Source organism: Peromyscus maniculatus, chromosome 14 (genome assembly GCF_049852395.1).
Source record: "Peromyscus maniculatus bairdii isolate BWxNUB_F1_BW_parent chromosome 14, HU_Pman_BW_mat_3.1, whole genome shotgun sequence".
Classification (NCBI taxonomy): domain Eukaryota; kingdom Metazoa; phylum Chordata; class Mammalia; order Rodentia; family Cricetidae; genus Peromyscus; species Peromyscus maniculatus.
In genome coordinates, this window is record NC_134865.1 from 71,460,820 (window position 1) to 71,481,087 (window position 20,268).

At 45.6% G+C, this 20,268-nt stretch overlaps 1 protein-coding gene across 3 annotated transcripts in view; it reads right to left on the reverse strand.

Moving 5' to 3' along the window:
* The window catches only part of Nrde2 (NRDE-2, necessary for RNA interference, domain containing), a 38,676-nt gene extending 18,678 nt beyond the window's left edge, over positions 1-19,998 (reverse strand). The window contains exons 1-5 of one of the 3 annotated variants that reach the window (XR_013044464.1): positions 19,842-19,998; positions 11,705-11,813; positions 10,537-10,770; positions 6,948-7,109; positions 1,347-1,797 (exon numbers count right to left, since the gene is read on the reverse strand). Coding sequence is in view for 2 of the 3 variants with exons in the window: in XM_006991807.4 (XP_006991869.3) it covers positions 1,347-1,797; positions 6,948-7,109; positions 10,537-10,770; positions 11,705-11,813; positions 19,842-19,905 (1,020 nt within the window). In the remaining variant the exon portion in view is untranslated. Of the gene's footprint in view, positions 1-1,346; positions 1,798-6,947; positions 7,110-10,536; positions 10,771-11,704; positions 11,814-13,169; positions 16,012-19,841 lie in introns of those variants that run through there. The other 2 variants (XM_006991807.4, XM_042261040.2) reach the window with 2 other exon arrangements.
* Between the last annotated feature and the right edge of the window lie 270 nt (positions 19,999-20,268).

Genomic DNA, 20,268 nt, shown 5'->3' on the forward strand with positions numbered 1-20,268 from the left:
AGAAAAACCCTGTCTCAGTAAACCAAAAAATAAAAAATAAAGAGTCACTTATCACTATTTATTTGTGCATGTGTGTTCCTATGTTATGTATGTAGGCACACATGCCTGTGTATAACTGTTGACCAGAAGAGGGCGTCAGCTGTCCTCCTCTATCACACTCAGCCTTATTCCTGGGGCAGAATCTCTCCAGGAAACCTCTTTTCTCTGCAGACAGACAGACAGACAGACAGACACATATATACACAACACACACAAACATCCCTTAGAAATGAGTCACAGGTATACACAGATGTCTTGCTTGTTCTATGGGTACTTAGATCTGAATTCTGGTCCTCACGATCATGCAGCTAGTGCTCTAAACCACTGAGCCATCTGTGTGGTTAACAGGGATTTATACATCAATGACTAGCACAGTGCATGAACAGGGCAGAACCAATCTTACCAATCAAACAGTCACAATCTATTAACTACTCAAGAACCAAACTAATGACCAAGACGCAGCTAGCTGTGCACGCCAGGGCAGGAGCACCCACCTCTAGGGAGGTGACCCTGAGCAGCCCTCGCTGTGTGTACTCTGCACTTCAGGGATGCCTTGTCCTCAGCCACTTCTCTCAAAATTGCACTCCTGAGCTGAGATCCCAATCAGGGATACAGTGCTTATCTAGCATGTGAGGCCCTGGGTTCCATCCCAGCATCAACCCTACAGCCACTCACCCCTACATTCATCCCCAACCCCTCCAACCACAGCCCCACACCCCAACCCCTACTAAAAAAAAGAAACATTCTATTCAAGTTTTACTCCATTCCCAGACAACTACACAGCATTCCTACTCTACGTAGGTAGGTAGGTAGGTAGGTAGGTAGGTAGGTAGGTAGGTAGGTAGGTAGGTATGTACACTATGCATGTACTTCTCAGAAGGTTGGGCTTCCTCACTGGACTTTGAGCAAGCTCAGGTCAAAGGCTACAACCAACAAGAAACGAGGCCCAGGCTCTTTCAGAGCAGTTCAAAGTGCTACAGGACAGGACCAAGTGTATGTAGTGGTGCACGCCTATAATCCCAACTACTTTGGAGGCAGAGGCAGGAGGATGGCAAGTTCAAGGCCAGCCTGGGCAACTTAGACCTTAGCTCAAAATGAAACAAAGAAGAGCTTGGGAGATCAGTGGTAGAATGCTTGCATATGCAAGATCCTGAGTTCAATACCCAGTACTACCAAATGGATGGATGGATGGATAGATGGATGGATGGATGGATGGATGGATGGATGGATGGATGGATGGATGGATGCTACAGAGTAAAATCAGAATTGCCATTTCAAAGTAAGAGAACCAGGCCAGTGACACTTACCTGGAAAGCTACAAATGCCATCCACAGCTGAGTATCCCGAGGATTCTCCCGCACCTTTCTGTTAAACTCCTCCACTTTGGCCTTGAGAACAGCACTCTCCCTGTCCTGCTGTGAATCTGGCTGCTTTGATTCTTGCTCTGGTGGACCCTGTCCTTGTAACCACTGTGTAGTTGACTGATCATAAATCCCCAGAGGATTCAGCCATGTTGCAACAGGGGTAGCCACATCAGCGGAGTCCTTCACGGGGATAAATGTGACTGTCTCAGAGGAAGGGGGCTCAGGGTTACTACACACAGCAATCCCCTCAGTGCGCATTAATCCCACACTCTTCTTGGTAAAATAGCGCTCCAGGTGCTTGTGTGACTGCTTCTTAGCTGCAGAAGCCCCTTCCCAAGATATGCACTGTTTCTTAGGATTAATGCCCAGGCAGGAGTCTCCTTTCCTCTTGTACCTGATTAGAAAGAGAACAAGCAGATGAGACAAAATGTGTGTCCTGATCCCTGTGTACAACTGAACGTCCTGAGACCTAATTCTTCTTACGCATTCACCTTGAACAGACTAAGAGCCCCAAGAGATCAGCCATCAGCCTTACTCTGCCTGGCTTGACTTCTCCCTGGTCTTCAGCCGGCTGATAACACCTCTATGGATTTAAGACTGTGCCTTCTAGATCTTGCGACTATGTATTTCTCTGAAGCTTTGTGAGGGTCTGTCACACACTTTATATCACTTGCTTATCACAGCCTTATGTGACAGGTAAGGCTGGAAGTGTCATCCCCTTTCACACCACTCTTAAGTAACACCAGGAACCCAGAGCACTTGTCCGCCAGGCCAATCAGTCCCCCTTCCCAATGCTGTGCTATACCCTGCTGCTTCAGAGGGCAGCATGAGGTCTAAGATTCTTTCTTTTTAAGTGAGTCAAAGGACATTGTATTTGGTTCTTTTCTACTCTAAAGGAAAAGAGGTTTCTGGGCTCTAAAGTGTTTTACAGAACATGCAGGCAGAGACTGACAAAACTGTGTACAACCGTCATCAAATGACCCACCTAAAACCAGGGCAAGAGACTGAACCGGCATCTCACACAAGGAGACACAGAACCAAAAAGGCATGAAATACTCGGTACCAGTAGCCCTCCAGGAAATGCCCATATAAAACCAGCCTGGGGCACACCCCACACCTGGTAGCCGAAGCTATCAAGATGCACAGCACAGATGCGGTCAGCCGTACTCTGATCTGTTGCTGGTGGGAATGGAAAAGTGATGAGGGCTCATGTTGGGGAAAGGTGTGGCAGGACCTTCAAAATCTAAACACACACACACCCTGTAACCTGGCGTTCTAGTCCGAAGTATTTGCCCAAGAGAAAACAAACCATATGTCTACACAAAGACTTGAACTCAAATATTCTCCGCAGCTAAAGACTGGAAAGAGTCCAGGTGGCCATCAACAGACGAACTCTTAACAAGCAGCAGTAGCGCCATAAAACGGAATAAATAATACATGAGACAAACTTCGACAAATGCCACACGCTGAATTTCAGAAATACCACACTGAGTGAAAAAAGGCAGGCACAGGAGAGTGCACGCTGTGTAATTCTACTTACAACATTCTAGGCAGACAAGACTAACGGGACGGGAATCATGGCAGAAGCAAATGCTGCTGGACCCATGGGGTGTGAGCTACCTGGAGAGGAGCATGGAGAAATGTGTGGGTGTCACAGGTGGAGAAATGTGGGTGTCACAGGGTCATGGTTACACGGGCGCAGGTGTTCACCAACGTGCAAGACTAGAGATGAACTGCACGTAATGGGAAACCAAAGGGAAACCCTAAAAACTACTGAGTCCTAGTCACTAATATGCACACTTAGAAGACAGTGTACTGGCTGTGGCTGGTTTGAAATGTATCAAAACTTCAGAAGGGCTGATGGACAGACAGCCAGGAAGCAAGCCTGAGGGGTATCCGAGGCAGAATGTTGGAGGAGTACATGAGGACAAAATTCTTCCAACCGTTGCTATGTATGTGAAGTCCTGCAAAATAAAATGTCATGTGGAAAGGATAGGGGAGAGACGCCACACCTTGTCAGCTCCAAGAGAGCCAGGCAAGCCGGGCTCCCCCGTCTCCTTGCTTCCTCCACTGTCCAGATGCCTTCTGTTTGCCTTGTACCTCTATCACTGCTCCACTGCTGGGAATCCCAATTCAGGGAAATCTTTTCTCAAACACACAAGTTCTCCTAAATCATGCAGGGTCCGAACACTGTGACAGCATCTCCAGTAGCGACGTGAGTAGACTGAAAACCCCAGTGTGATAAGGATAGAAGGAAAGGGTTGCAGAAAGGAGGAATGACCATGGAATTACATGCAGAGCAACTTCACTGTAGAGCTAGAAGCTCATGGCCATAGGCAGCCATGATGAGGCCAGGAAGTGAGAGAGCAATTAGGAGATAAAGAACATCATGGCCATAGGCGGCCATGATGGGAACAGACTCTTCAGCTCCAAAGGACAAATTGATGGGGGGGGGCGGGGGGGGGGGGGAAGGTGCTGGAGAGATGGCTCAGTGGTCAAGAGCACTGCTCTTCCAGAGGACATGAATTTGATTCCCACAGTCATCTGTAACTCCAGTCCCATAGAATCTGACTTCTTCTGGCCTCCATGGGCACTGCACACACACAGTGCACAGACATACATGGAGGCAAAACACCCATCCACATAAAGTAAAACTGACAATAAGTTAGGAGAGCATCTGCTAGAGCAAAGTAAATGAAGATGGGAGGGAACGCAAAGTCCCACTACTTTCAGATACCGACTTCTGGACACAGACACAGGTACACATCCTTTTAACAGTCATAGCCCTGAACCTTCCCACTGCTTTTACACACTTCACAATACAATTACTCTTAAAGAATATAATTTTTCCTCTTTTTTTTTTTCTTTCATGGGTGCTGGGAATTGAACCTGGGTCCTCTGGAAGAGCAGCAAGCACTCTTAACCACCGAGCCATCTCTCCAACCCTTAAAGATATTAATTAATTAATTAATATTTAATTACATTTATTTATGTAAGTGTTTTATGTATGAGTGCTCTGTCTGCATGTACATCCGTACCCCAGAAGAGGACATCAGATTCCATTATAAATGGTTGTGAGCCACCATGTGGTTGCTGGGAATTGAACAAAGGACCTCTGGAAGAGCAGAACAGACAGTGCTCTTAACCGCTGGGTCATCTCTCCAGTCCCTAATTACATTTGGGCGGGGAGGGTGCAGCCACAGTGCACACATGAGTCAGTGGACAACCTGTGGGCAGCAGTTCCCTCTTCCACCATGGGGGTCCTAGGCCTCGAACTCAGGTTGTTAGACTTAATGGCAAGGACCTTTACCAACTGAGCCATCCACCAGCCACAGGAGCATAGTTTTTATTGCCTTCAAACTAGTCTACTGTATGGATGAGGCATAACTTAACTACTTTCATATTGTTCAACATCTTATTTATCACTTGTTCAAGAATCTTGAGTAGAACTTATGATGTAATTAAGGCAACATTCCCGCAATGAAGATACGTATCCTATAAGATCCTTATCAAACCACCTACTGGCTCCCCTTGAACCCAGAAGTAGGAACCCGCACGTTCTAAGTACATTTGACTCAAATGAATTCAGCTCAAATCAAATCAAATGGGAAGAAGAGGTAAACAGACACAGCCTCACACACTGTGGTGAGGGACACTGGGGTGGGACTGTTTATATGGGCACAGCTCCTCCAGGGGAGTGCAGCGTGAGCACACCGGAAGGGCAGTGACACTGGAGGCTGGAACTCACCCAGCCTGGGCTACACAGTGAGTGTGAAGACAGCCCGGGCTACACAGTGAGTGTGAAGACAGCCCGGGCTACACAGTGAGTGTGAAGACAGCCTGGGCTACACAGTGAGTGTGAAGACAGCCTGGGCTATAGAGGGAGTGTGAAGACAGCCTGGGTTACACAGTGAGTGTGAAGACAGCCCGGGCTACACAGTGAGTGTGAAGACAGCCCGGGCTACACAGTGAGTGTGAAGACAGCCTGGGCTACACAGTGAGTGTGAAGACAGCCTGGGCTACACAGTGAGTGTGAAGACAGCCTGGGCTACACAGTGAGTGTGAAGACAGCCCGGGCTACACAGTGAGTGTGAAGACAGCCTGGGCTACACAGTGAGTGTGAAGACAGCCTGGGCTACACAGTGAGTGTGAAGACAGCCTGGGCTACACAGTGAGTGTGAAGATAGCCTGGGCTACACAGTGAGTGTGAAGACAGCCTGGGCTACACAGTGAGTGTGAAGATAGCCTGGGCTACACAGTGAGTGTGAAGACAGCCTGGGCTACACAGTGAGTGTGAAGACAGCCCGGGCTACACAGTGAGTGTGAAGACAGCCTGGGCTACACAGTGAGTGTGAAGACAGCCTGGGCTACACAGTGAGTGTGAAGGGGCTACACAGTGAGTGTGAAGACAGCCTGGGCTACACAGTGAGTGTGAAGACAGCCCGGGCTACACAGTGAGTGTGAAGACAGCCTGGGCTACACAGTGAGTGTGAAGACAGCCTGGGCTACACAGTGAGTGTGAAGACAGCCCGGGCTACACAGTGAGTGTGAAGACAGCCTGGGCTATAGAGGGAGTGTGAAGACAGCCTTGGCTACACAGTGAGTGTGAAGACAGCCTGGGCTACACAGTGAGTGTGAAGACAGCCTGGGCTATAGAGGGAGCTCAAAACAGACACCAAACAAACAAACAAAACACTGATCTCCAATATCTCAGAACTTAAATCTTCAAGACCTGGGAACTGGGAGCTGGGGTCCCGCCCGCCTCTGCCCTTTATGTCCCAAGTCCTACAAGGTCCTAACTGTCTCCAGGGAGTCAGGAAACACTCAAACCTTGCTTCAGCGTTGCTGTCTGAGGCAGAAGTCTCCCCAAGTCGCCCAGGTGTCTCTCAGAGTGACAATCACACCTCAGCCTCACAAGCAGCTGGGATTAGAGGGATGCACCACCCTGCACATTTTTCAATACGTTTGACAGATTACAAGAAAGAGTTCTAATTCATTCCTGCAGCAAATGCCACCCCCTACTTTATGACTCTCTGTTGGTGTCTGCTAGAAATAATGTGACAAAGGCATTACCATCAAATGTCATTTGCTAAGTGGCATATGTGTGGGGCTGAATAAATAAAAATGCTCTTGCCACCTTTTCAAATGGCACACAGCTCAGACCAAATAGTTCCTGGATACCCTACCAAAGATAATTATTATAAGGTATTTTTAGATTCATTCCTGAACAAACATTTTACTGAACACCCACTCGGCCAGGCACTATGCTATGTGCCAGGGATAAGGTCACCCCAAACTGACCTTCCAGCTAAAGTGTTCATTTCAGAATATAGAAGAGACCTGGGCCTTTACAACTCAACAACAGGCAAAATGCAACAGAATCCATGAGAGAAAGACAGACAGTGCTGAGAGAGCCAAAGGAGAAAGACATTACTTCTAATAGAAAAGAGAGAGACAGAGAGAGAGAGAGAGAGAGAGAGAGAGAGAGAGAGAGAGAGAGAGAGAGAGAGAGAGAAACCAAACCAGGGCTACAACAATGGTTACCTTGCTATATCCCCTCGGTAGAGAGATTTATACTCCCAGTTGGCAGGATCTGGTTTCTTATCTGTCCTGAAGACTTCTGTCAGAGTCTGAATGTCTTCCAGCCAAATGGAGTGGTGTCCAGAAGCAGCAGCAGCAGCAACAGCAACAGCATTGCTTCCTTGACTATCAGACAATGGGAAAGGAACTTTAAAACTTTAAAACACTTGGCATCCTCAGAAATATGCAAGCTAACCCTGTCAAACCCTCATGACATCAAAGGCACCCAGGTACAGATAACCACACAGGCCATGAAGAGAAGAGGGCTTTCACTATGGGGAAGGGTTGGAAAATGAAGCAAAACCAGCAACCATGAAATGACATTTCACCAAGAAGAGAAGCCATCTCAGTAAGTACCCTGAAGGATTCAGGCATTCCTTTGAAATATTTCATTTCAACCAGACCTGGCAGCACAGGCCTATACAGTCCTAGCTACTCAGAAGGTTGAGGCAAGAGGATCATAAGCTCCAGACCTGCCTGGGCAACTTAATAAGATGCTGTCCTAAAACAAAAAATACAAAAAAAGAAAGAGATCCAGCTTAGTGATCCTATGCAGGAAGCTCTGGGAAATAAACAAGCAAACATATGCAAATATTTAAATGTCTGTAACTATTGTCTTAGTTACTTTTCTACTGTTGTGAAGAGACACCATGACCTATAAGGGCAACTTATAGGAGAAAGAGTTTATTGGGGATTACAATTTCAGTAGGCTAGAGTCCAGGACCATCACGGCAGGGAGCATGGCATGGGGGCAGTAGCTGAGACTTCACACTGTGAGACAACAACCATGAGACAGAGAGAGAGAGCTAACTGTGAGCATGGTGTGGGCTTCTGAAACTCAAAGTCCACCCCCAGTGACACAGGTCCTCCAACACAGCCACACCTTCTAGTCCTTCCCAAACAATGTCACCAGCTGGGGACCAAGTGTGTAACTAGGAGCCTGTGGAGGCCATTCTCATTCAAACCTCCATCACCACAACTGCAGAGGTACTTCCTAAACAAGGCTGTTTAGGGAAACTATTCCTACCTAAGACACTCCAGAGAACCAGGCAAAGGGCACAGCCCCAGGGCCAAAGGCGACGAGGCTTTAAAGTGCACTGCCCTCACCTCACCTGACTTACTTTAACAGTCTTCCAACATTTTATTACAAGTGAGTACTTTAAAAGAAGAAATGCTGCCGGGCGGTGGCGCACACCTTAAATCCCAGCACTCGGGCGGCAGAGCCAGGCGGATCTCTGTGAGTTCAAGGCCAGCCTGGTCTACAAAGCAAGTTCCAGGAAAGGCGCAAAGCTACACAGAGAAACCCTGTCTTGGAAAAAAAAAAAAAAAAAAAAAAAAGAAAGAAATGCCATGTGGTGGTTTGAATAGGAATGGCCTCCACAAACTGTTTAAATGCTTGGCCCATAGGGAGTGGCACTTTTAAGAGGTGTGGCCTTGTGGGAGGAAGTATGTCACTGTGGAGACGGGCTTTGAGGGCTCATCTATGCTCAAGACACATCCAGTGTCTCCATTCACTTCCTGTTGCCTGTAGATCAAGATGTAAAACCCTCAGCTCCTTCTCCAGCACTGTGTCTGCCTCACGGCCCATGTCCCGCCATGATGATAATGGACTAAACCTCTGAAACTGTAAACCAGCCCAATCAAATGTTTCCTTTGTAAGAGTTGCCGTGGTCACCCTAACTAAGACAGCCATGACTCTGATTTGCTGCGTCTCCAGTATCACTCTGGCATGGTCTCAGATTCTTCATCTGGGCTCTATCTACATCTGGAACTCCTACAAGAAGGGCAGAATGGTGAGAGCTCCCAGTAAGACAAGACTCTGACTTGTCTCTTGTAACCAATCTGTGGCAGATGTTCAGCCCAGACACAAATGAATGCGACCACTCCTAGGAGTGAAGAGCAGAAGGGGAGGTTTTCTGGCCTCTAGAAGAAAAGAGTTCATAAGGCTACAGGTTTTGTTTTGCCCAGATACAGCTAAAGATTCTGGAGACTTCCAGATCCTTCTTGGCAGGGAATAAAGGGAATGGTATTTTAGGGACAGAGAACAGCTACTCACTAAATAACTGCTGAATGGCAAGTCTTGGGTTAAAACCCACAGTGAAGGAAATCACAACTGCCTGCAGGACAGCTGTGGTTTCTCCACCAAATCCCAAGGGGCAACAAAAGGAGGTAAGCCTGTCAGAATGAGCAAATGCATCCACAAAGGAAGGAACAATTAGTGGCTGTCACCTCTGGGGAATTTGTCCCTTGATCCCCTGAAGTAGATTCCCACATGGTGTGCTACCCTCCATGAACCCACTTTCCTGACATCATGGAAATCCATTCACAACTCACTAATATCTTAGTGTTTACTGTATAAAAACACAGTAATTAATGCATTCTTAACATGTGCCATTTGAGGAAAAAAAACAATTTGAGAAAAAAAATTGTATCTTCTATCTTCTAAACACACACACACACACACACACACACACACACACACACACACACACACACACAAAGCTCAATGAGTAGTAATTCAGAAAGTGTGATGGTTAACTCTGACTCTCAAATGGACAAGCTCTAGAACCACCTAAGAGACAAGCCTCCTGACACAACTGTACGGAATCATGCAGATGATCTGGGTGGCCTCTAGGAATACCTGTGAGGCATTTTCTCGACCAGGTTCACTGAGGTGGGAAGACTCGCCTGGAAACTCATGGCCTGAGCCCTGGACCGAAGGAAAGGGAGCAGGGAGCTGAGCAGCAGCAGGCATCTCCCTCTCCCTTCTGATGCAACCTGAGCCACTGCCTCAGCTCCTGCTGCCCTAACACACACACACACACACACACACACACACACACACACACACACACACACACATGCACCGCCACCATGGGCTACACTCTCAACAATGAGCCAGAATAGACTGGTCCTCCTTAAGTTGTTTTGCTCAGGGTATTTTATCACAACAACAGACAAGTACCTAAGCCAGGCATCTTCACCACCTACCACCTGCACCGCCTAATATCCATTTCCACAGAGCAGGACATTCACCTAAGCAGAGGAACAGCTACGGTGAGCACCTACACTGTTCCAGGTAAGGCTTTAAGGTAGATAGCAGAGTGGGGTATGGAGATCAGTAACGGCCCTATGGAAGGAAATACCATGGCCATCAACACGGAGCTTCCACAGAAATGTGAAGAAAGGAAACGGGCAAGTCGGTATTCAAATGCTGTGGGACTTTAACCAAAGAGAAAGCAGCACACGCGTGATCCAGGATTGACAACACTCTGCTCCTCTCTAAAAGTGGAACCTGCCACTCCACAGTGCACGGACCCGCACTCCAATTCATGGCACATATGCCATGTCCCAGAATCAAGACAGGTGTGGTGGCACATGCCAATAATCCTACCACTCGAGAGATTCAGGAGTTGAAGGCTGGTCTCTGCTCCACAGCAGGCCTTTCTTTTGATCAACTGATTAAAGAGTCATTTAAATGTCTAACTATGGCAACAATCAAGAAAGAACCTTGGCAATTAAAACGCCCCTGCATCTGAAAGCAGCGCCCCACCTGGGTTTCTCAGACTCCTTCTGAGTGTCCTTGAGGCTTCTGGAAGATCTGTCCTTCCCAGAATCTGTGTCCGACTCAGACCCACCGCTGCTCGATTGCTCATGTCTCCTCTTAGCTTTTTTGCGGTGCTGATGTTTCCTTTTTTTCTTTTTCTCTTTCTTCTTTTTTCGGCTTATCTGTGTGAGTGTCTTGCTAGGGTCACTCTCATCTGAGAGCTCTGACTTCAGAGGACTCCTGTTGGAAAAGTCAACTTTGGGATTATTTTCAAGACAAGTAGGGGAAATCACACATAGATGAATAATGTGCAGAGAAGCATGAACGCTCACTCCTAGCCCGTACACTACACGACACCTTCCTGGATGAACTCACCTTAGAGATGTCAGGATTGAACGAGACAGGTGAGGACACTATCCTAACACTGAAAACCTGTGTACACAGCTGTAATGGAAAAAGTAGCCTACCAGTCCCTCTAGCAAACTGTTGGCGACACCACTAGAGGACTGTTGTTATCCCAGTGGACATTCTAGAGGAAAAAAGGTTTAACTGTGGTCACGGTCCTTCTTTGTAAAGGTGACAACAGTTTTTCTTCCTCAGAACTGTACCAATTACAAACTCCCCCCTGGTCATCATCTATCATTTCCAGAGGCTTCCCGTGCATGTGGAGTATGAGGTTTTCACCATGTTAATGAGGCCATCTAGTCTATATTTGTGAATGTACATTTCTCTGTCAAATGGTCTACAAAACCTTCCTTCACAGTCAGGGAAGATGTATGTCATCCAGCTCCCCAATGAGCTTAGGAGATTTTAGCCTCTGTTATCTTATATCAGCTATTTTTATCTAAGTGTTGAAAATGAAACTAAAGAAATATCCAAATTAACAATATTCTAAGGTCACTAATGAGGTCAATGAAGTTACTGGAGAGTTACAACGATGCAGTTTCCCTCGTGGCCTAATTACAGGTACTAACTGTGTCATGTACTTTTGCCCCTGCTAAACAAGGAGGGAGCAGGATCCACAGGAGTTAGGGGAGGGAAGGTGGTCACAGATGACCTGGTCACCGAGCAAAAGGACGAACTCCATTCATTTCTTTCATCTCAGGGGTTTCTAGGGAGCATCACTGAGGCTATGAACAGTACACAAGGCTAAATCCACCTGTCAATCAAGTACCTTGTCAGTGGTGACCCTTCAGAAGCAAGGGCTGTGACCTCTTCGGTTTGTTGGCTCAGAGACGTTAGATTTCCAACACAAAAGCTTGGGTTGCTCAGCCAGTCTAATTCTGCACATGCAAGAGAGAGAGAGAGAAAAGATGGATGCCATTAGTGCCACAGACCTTCTAGACCAGGAACCCACCCAGCCTATCAGCTGGCATCCGTATTATCGGCCAATATCTTGTGCAGTCCACAGAAACCAAGTGGAATCCATAAAATTTTTCACAGGGCACGGTGCTTTAACACATTCTAAAATATTTAAGATTGAAACCCTCTTGTAATATTAGGCTGTGGCTTGAACAAAAGTCACATACCCAATGTGGCCTGAAGGTTAACAACATTTCATGCATTCTATCCACTGTCTAATGTGTCTGATCATGTCAATGCAACTGGTCTTGGGAAATCAGTGCTCTCTCTCTTTCTACCATGTGGGTCCCAGGACTCACACTCAGGTTGTCAGGCTTGGCAGCAAGCACCTTCACCTGCTGCCCCATCTCACCAGCCCTCAAATTCCATTTGGAAACTCCTGAAAGTTAGAAAGTCAGTCATCCACGGCAGCACATGCCTGTAACCCCAGCACATGCGAGGCAGAGACAAAGACAAAGACCAAAGTCCAGCCTGAGCTACATATACAGTGTGTAGTACAGCTCTGCAACATGGCAAGATCCTGTATCCAAACAGATACAGCAAGAAAGTGTACCACTCAGGAAACACTCCATGTTCTACACTAGTGTAGTCAAGAGCAAACTTTGTCTTACAACAGTATCCTTTGGAAACAAAAATATAAGGGCCAGGTGTGATAGCACACGCCTTTAATCCCAGCACTCAGGAGAACGAGGCATCTCTAAGAGTTCGAGACCAGCATGTTCTACAGAGTGAGTTTCAGGACAGCCAGAGCTACAGAGAAGCCCTGTCTCAAGAAAACCACCAAACAAAAAAAACATAAAATGAACTTTAATACTAAAATTTATAAACATTAATTATTATTACTTCTAGGTAGTGTGATTAAATGTTTAAAATCTTTGGCTTATCTATAATTCCTAACTTCTTTTTTTTATGCTTTATTTATTTTTATTTTATGTGCATTGGTGTCTTGCCTGCGTGCATGTCTGTGTGAGGGTGTCCAATACTCTGGAGCTGGAGTTACAGACAACTGTGAGTTGCCACGTGGGTGCTGGGCATTGAACCTGGGTCCTCTGGAAGAGCAACCAGTGCTCTTAACAGCTCAGCCATCTCTCCAGCTCCCACTCTCTTTTAAATAATTTGTATTGCATTATCGGGAGATGGAACTCTGGCCATCCTTGGCGACAAACGCCTTCTCCAGCCTAGCCTTCCCTCTGTCGCTCTAACGTCTTAACAATGACTGTTTCTACATTTCTTAATGTACAGCTCTACAGAGTCCTTTCTAACTTTCTAAGTCTTACCTGTGAAAGGAAGGGGAAAAAGCATGGGATGGCACATGGAAGAGTCCTCAGAGGTCTGCGTTGTGCCCTGCTCCTCCACTGCTCCTCACCCATGCCCTTTGCCTCCCTCCTCTGCCTTATGGAATCACTTATCTACTTTCTGTCTCAACGGATCTGCCTGTTTGGTACATATAAATTTATTTCATATAAATAAGTTCATACACTATGTGGTTTTCTGTAACTGGTTTTTTCCACTTTCTGGTTTGCAAGGTTCACTCAAGCTACAGCCACGTATCATTACATCATTCTTTTTCACTGCCAAATATATGGCATTTGGTGATGTACCTCACTTGTCGTGTCTACTCATCAGCCAGCAGATACTTGGGTTATTTCTCTTCTGTGCCTATTACAACAAGGCTTCTAAGAACTTACATGTACAAGTTCTCCATGAATGCTTTCATTTCTCCTGGGTGGATATTTAGACAATTGCTAGGTCAGATCATAAACCATGTTGGCATTCCAAGGAACTGCCAGACTGTATATTTTACCAAATAGCTGCATCATCCAATTCCCATTAACAGCACAGGAGGATTCCATTTCTAAGCATCTAATCAACAATTGTGGTTGTTTTTCCAATTATCATCCTAGCAGGTGGAATATTATTTCATTGTGGCTATGTTTCCATTTCCCTTATGACAATAACATCAACATCTTTTTGCTTACATATTGGCCATTCATTGGACCATCTCTGAAGAAATAGCTATTCAAATACTTTACCCATTTTTAAATAGGGTCCTCTTATTATTGAGTTCCACAAGTTCTTTACATATTCTGGAATCTAGTCCCTCATGGTAACTGCATGTTAATGAAAAGAAACAGACAGCATGCCAGCTCCCTGAATACGGGTGCTCTACCTTACCTACTGCCATATTTCCAGCAGCGAGGGCAATGCTTGGCATACAGCAGGTGATTGACAAATATGTGCAGGAAGGAGAGGAATGAGCAAGGGAAGATTCCAAAGGAGAAAAGGAACATTAAAAAGCACAGGAGAAAAGGGAGGAGGAGAAACTAACAAAGTGTGCACTGTAGGCCAACACCAGGACAAGGGGATGGCCTTTCCATCTTCCACATCTCCTAAGCCAGTTCTGGGGAAGTACCATCCCAGTACTTTACAGACGAAGAACCAGGCCTGAAGGGAGTGAGTCATGCATAAGGTCCGATCTAGTCATCACCGACCAACTGCTCATGCGCGCTCTCTCCTGTCTCTGTGCTCCTTCTAAGGCTGGTTCTTTTCCCTTGGGCCTCATTCCTAGCAGGAGCTAAGGGAAAATAGTCCTTGTTGCTCACTGAGATCAGAATATTTCCACAGCAATCAGATTCCATCACATACAAAGGACAAGTGGGGAAAGATGGGACAAACAGTATGCAGGGAGAGATGTTCTCAGCGCATCCCAGTGGCTCTTCACACCACCAACACTCTAAATGGTGATGGCAGGTGAAGAAACACAAGACAAAGACGGGACTCTCCAAAGGCCTTCAGAGAGCGCCTGCAGGTCAGGTTTCCTGGGGATGAGGGTCCGCCACGCGCAGCCACTGAGAAAGATGTGGTGATACTGTGTTCCCCAAAATATTGTGCACCCTAATAAACTTATCTGGGGTCAGAGGACAGAACAGCTACTAGATATAGAGGCCAGAAAATGGTGGCACACATGCCTTTAATCCTATCACTTGGGAGGCAGAGATCCATCCGGATCTCTGTGAGTTTAAAGCCACACTGAAAACAGCCAGGCATGGTGACTCACACCTTTAATCCCAGGAAGTGATGGTAGAAAGCAGAAAGGTATATAAGGCATGAGGATCAGGAACTAGAGCTGGTTAGGCTTTCAGGCCTTTGAGAAGCAGTTCAGCTGAGATCCATTTGGATGAGGACTGAGAGGCTTCCAGCCTGAGGAAACAAGATCAGCTGAGGAACTGATGAGGTGAGGTGGTCGTGGCTTGTCCTGTCTCTCTGATCTTTCAGCATTCACCCCAAAAACCTGGCCCCGGGGTTTGTTTTTATTAATAAGACTCTTTAAGATTCATGCTACAGAAAGAAGTCCTTTCTAAAGAACTGAAACTCCTGGGTTACAAATTCAAATCAGCAGAGACCCTCAGTGTGACCTTCATCTCAGAAGGCAAACGGTATTTTGATCAGACAAGCCGTTCTTGCTGTGGCTTTGGTAGCACGTTAAATGAAGACACATGGAATGTCAGGAGTGACAATAATGGAAGCATTTGGGAGATGCTTCCGTCACACTGTCCACAGATAGATTTTGAACTTTTTTTAAAACCAAGCAAATTGTCAAACAAAACCTCTCAGAGAAGTTTAACATAAAGAACAAAAACAGCAGGGATGCCCTGAGTGTTCAAAGAGCTGGGCACCTTGGACAACTCCCTCTCCTTTATAGATCAATAGCCTGTGGCCCACAGAAGGTGAGTCACGTGGCCAAGGGCACACGTCCAAGCCCGGATGTACCCTTCCTCCTCTAAGGCTCTCCACCATACCATGGGACCACACTGTATTTCAACTAAACTCTCCAGCCACGTACACAAGGCTGTCAGAGCAATTTACAAATTGTGACCTCATTATCTCTTGTCCATCTTCCTACAACATTTGGGGCCAACTCAAATTCTATTAAGGAGGGCATGGTGGCCCATGCCTTCAGTCACAGCTCAGAAGACAGAGGCAGATGGATCTCTGTGATTTTGAGACCCATTTTTTAAAAACTGGCCATTAAAAAAATAATAAGAAATTAAAAAAAAAAAAAAAAAAAAAACAGGGCTGGAGAAATGGCTGAATGGTTAAGAGCACCAGCTGCTCTTCCAGAGAATCCCAGTTTGACTCCTAGTACCCACATGGCAACTCACAACCATCTGTAACTCCAGTTTCAAGGGATCTGACAGGCCTCCTCTAGCCTCTGAGGGCAGCAGGCATGCACGTGATACAGTATACATGCAGGCAAAACACCCATGAACACATAATAGTATATATGTCCATACACGTGTAATATTACATGTATACACACACACATATGTCCATACATACAGTCTTCCAGGCAAACAACACACGAAGTGGTTGCAAGTCTTCCATCCTCATTTCCAGCTCCAGCTCCCTGCCTGCCCATCTCTCACAAATTATAAGCAGCCTGAAGGTGGGAACCATGACCACTCCTACACTCCTAACTCCTCACAGTGCTGCGACTCAACAAATACCTGTTGAATAAATAAAACACACTGATTTATTGAGGACGTGAAGTCTGTCTTCATCTTCATATCCAAAAGATCTAACCTCCTCCAAAAGTCTGCTCAAGGTATAAAGAGCAGCCAGCATATAATCCTCTGTTCTTCACAGTAACTGTCTTTATTCATTGCATTACTGAGGACCTGCGACATACCCAAGCACAATTCCAGGTACTGGGGAAACAGTAATGGACAAGACAGCACCTGCTCATAGGATGGTTAGGATGGTTATACCTGATCATACCCTTGCCTGTCAGATAACAGGCCTGAGTTGTGAGATTCAATTTTAGTTGCACAGAATCCTGGACAGAGATATCTAACATTAAAAGACATTTTATTAAACAGATGCTAAGTTCTTTTCAATGGTTACTTACAACCTCATAAGTTACAGTGCTTGGCAGAAATCAAGTATATACTTACATGACTAAATAGGGTGTAATATATTATATATACACTTAGATCACTAAGCAGAGTGTAATATATATATATATATATATATATATATTATGTATATGTACTTGGATCACTAAGCAGGGTGTATTATACACATATACATATTCTCTCTCTCACTCAGGTTGTATTATATACATATACATATTCTCTCTCTCTCTCTCTCTCTCACACACACACACACACACACACACACACATCGCTAAGCAGGGTGTAATGTACTACAGAGAAGAGCAGCAAGGAAAGCTAGCATCTGGAGCCGAAGAGGGAAAACCTTTTGTCCCTGGGGGTCAGCACAGATATCTCAGGCTAGACCTTGCTGAGAGCCTAGCAAGGTACCTCGAAAAAGAGAGGGAAATATCCTGCACAAAAGCCACTCATGCCTCCTGCCTACCTACTGCTGGGACCCACAGCACCTACACCTTCAGGGAACTCAGACAGAAGCAAGGTAACGGCCCATCACAAGGACTCGACACTGAAATGCCTCTGTGCTGAGTTTACTATGGCACTCTACTTCTCCATCTCTACTGAAAATGCCTTTGTTCAGCTCCACCACAGGCAGAGGAGCAAACCGTCATGAATAAGCTTAAACTTTAAAAACAGGTCTTCAGTTATAACTGGGTAACATTTCCAAGTTCGACATCCATTTGTGTAACCTGTCCTAACAAAGTAGCATTGGCTTCTCACCTGTTTGAGTGAACTCAGAGGTGAGTGGCCACCCCTCCAGGGGTGCCCTCTCAAACAGCATTTTTAGGGCAGATGATACAAACAAATAAGCAATGATATCAATGAAAATGTTTGTTCAAGAATAAGCCAAGCCTTTCATTTTGATCAGAACCCCCATTTTCTGGCAAAGAATCTGGGAGCACAAACTCACTTATACAAAAAGCGCCAGCAAACAGAGCCAAGAACGACATTCAAGGTGGAGATGGCAGATGCTTTCCTGGGAGGTGACCTGTCCTAGGAAGCAGCCCAGGAACTGCAAAGATAAGGTCTAAATCACAAGACCCCCCAACACTGTAACAGTAAATAATTTTAAAAATCAGACAATTCATAATACAAATTCTAGAGTCAGAAGAACCTATGCTCTTTCAGTCTCTTTAGTTCATTCAGGAAGATTATAAGTTGGAGGCTGGTCTGGGTACCACAGTGAGACCCTGTCACAGGAAAATAGACGTCATCACCACAAAATCATTAGATAAAAGTGTGATGGAGGGGCTGGAGAGATGTCTCAGTGGTCAAGAGCACTGGGGGCTCTTCAGAGGACCCAGGTTTGATTTCCAGCACCCCCATGGAGACTCATAACCATCTGTAACTTCAGTCCCAGGGGATCTGATGCCCTCCTCTGGCCTCCAAGAGCACTGGGTATAAACATGGTGCAGAGATATACATGCAGATAAATAAAAAAAAAATTAAAGTTCGATTAATGGGCAACTTCCCAAGAGATAAGAGTTGGAAACATATGAATTCACTGTCTAATCTTAATATCACTGAAATCAAAGACTGGATCTTCCTCAAATGACTTATTATTTGTGCAGCACTCCAAACATGCTATCTTCAACAACAAAAAGATTATACCTAAATTTCATCAGTTCTTTAGATCTAATCATCAGTTTAGAGGAAATAAAGGGATAAAGAAGCATGTCACATGAAGATTTGATGGGAAACATCTTCAGGACAAATAACAAGTTTTCTCAACAAATAAATCATCTGAAAAAATATGAGAGCAAGAGAAACTGTTTTATAATGAAAGGGAAGTAAGGAGTACATTCGGAAAATGTAATGTTCCTGGGCATGGTGGCACTTGCCTTTAATTCCAACACTAAGGAGGCAGATCTCTGTGAGTTCTAGGCCAGCCAGGGCTACATAGTGAGGCCCTGTCTACAAAAGTAAAATACAATGAGAATTCTGATTTCTTCTTGATACTAACAAGCAAACCAATTATAAAAGGTGGAGACACCTCAAGAAAGCTGAACAGTGACTGGTAGCTATATGATATAAAAATATAGTTAATTTTATTGTTGTTTTTGGTTTTTTTATAAAACAGAATCTCCCTATGTAGCCCCGGCTGTCCTGGAACTCTATATGTAGACCAAACAGGCCTTTAACTCAAAAGATCCACCAGCCTCTGCCTCCCAAACGCTGGGATTAAAGACGTGCGCCACCAGCCCTTCAAAATGAATCTTACACTTCCAGTATTAAGTATATTTTATGCACTTATCCTCCAGTTAATTTCATTATGAATAATAGTTGTGTTTACATTTATCTAAATAAGTCTCATGCTTCTGTTCCATAGGCCTTTGAAGGTTCCTGAATGCTATTATCTGTCCAAATCCTAACCTCTTGAAGATCACTGCAAAGTTAACTCTTACAAAACCTTGGAACGTCCCATTTATGATGTTGTTAGTTGTGGCTCATCTATGACATTTCTAACATTCTAACTTATACTGTTTGTTTTTAGTTTCGTCCATGCAACACGCTGCACTATCCGTCCACACACTGCGGACACGTTTATTGAACACTTCTATATTTTGAACCTGTGCTGACAACTAGATGGGCTGCAACGAGCAGACAGACCGTCTCAGACTTTGTTGAGGGTTACAGTTTAGTAAACAAAAGAGTTACACTGACCACAATTAAAAGTATTTCAAAAGGGTTTCTCTGTGCAAAGGAGTTGTCTTATTGCAGCTCCTAGGAGACTGAGGTCCAAAAATATGGTAATGTTAGCCCCAGACCCAACACTTCACCCTAGCCTTTGTTAACCCTTCCCTAACTTGACCACCTTAGTGCCTGAAAGGACCTTTTCCCTAAGCTTCAGACAAGACCCAGAAGGCTTTGCAGCGCCGCGGAGAACTCTGGGATACAGGTGGATAAACAAATCCGAGAAAAAAGGCCAAGCCCCGGGCCCGAAAAACTGCCACTAATATCATCGACTGTCGCTTTCGACTCTTTTTGGGTGCTTACCTTTCCTGGATGTCCCACCCCCGGAGGCCTCACTTATGTCCGCAAAGGCCGGGAACAGCGCCATGTTCGCAGGCCGCACCACCACTCCCACCACAGAAATGGCGCCGCCTGGAGCGCTCTGGTTGGAGGACTCCGTCTCGCGGTGCACTCTGGGAAATGTGGTTTTTCCGGCACTCCGCTGGGGTTTGACCCAAGGCTGGGCGGAGACCTGCGGGTGGAGAAGGGGGAGGGAAAAGAGTGAGGGCGGGGAAGGGCAGTTTCCTGGTAGGTAATGCCCTAGCCTCCTGAGGAAACTGGAAAAGCAGGAACCGGAAGAGGAAGTTCAGGGAAAAAAAAAAAAAAAAGACGTGGAAACTGGAATTCCAGCTCAATCCCTAAACTTGCACAGCCGCTTGTAAACTGGGTCAAAGTAGTCAAGTTCTGTAAG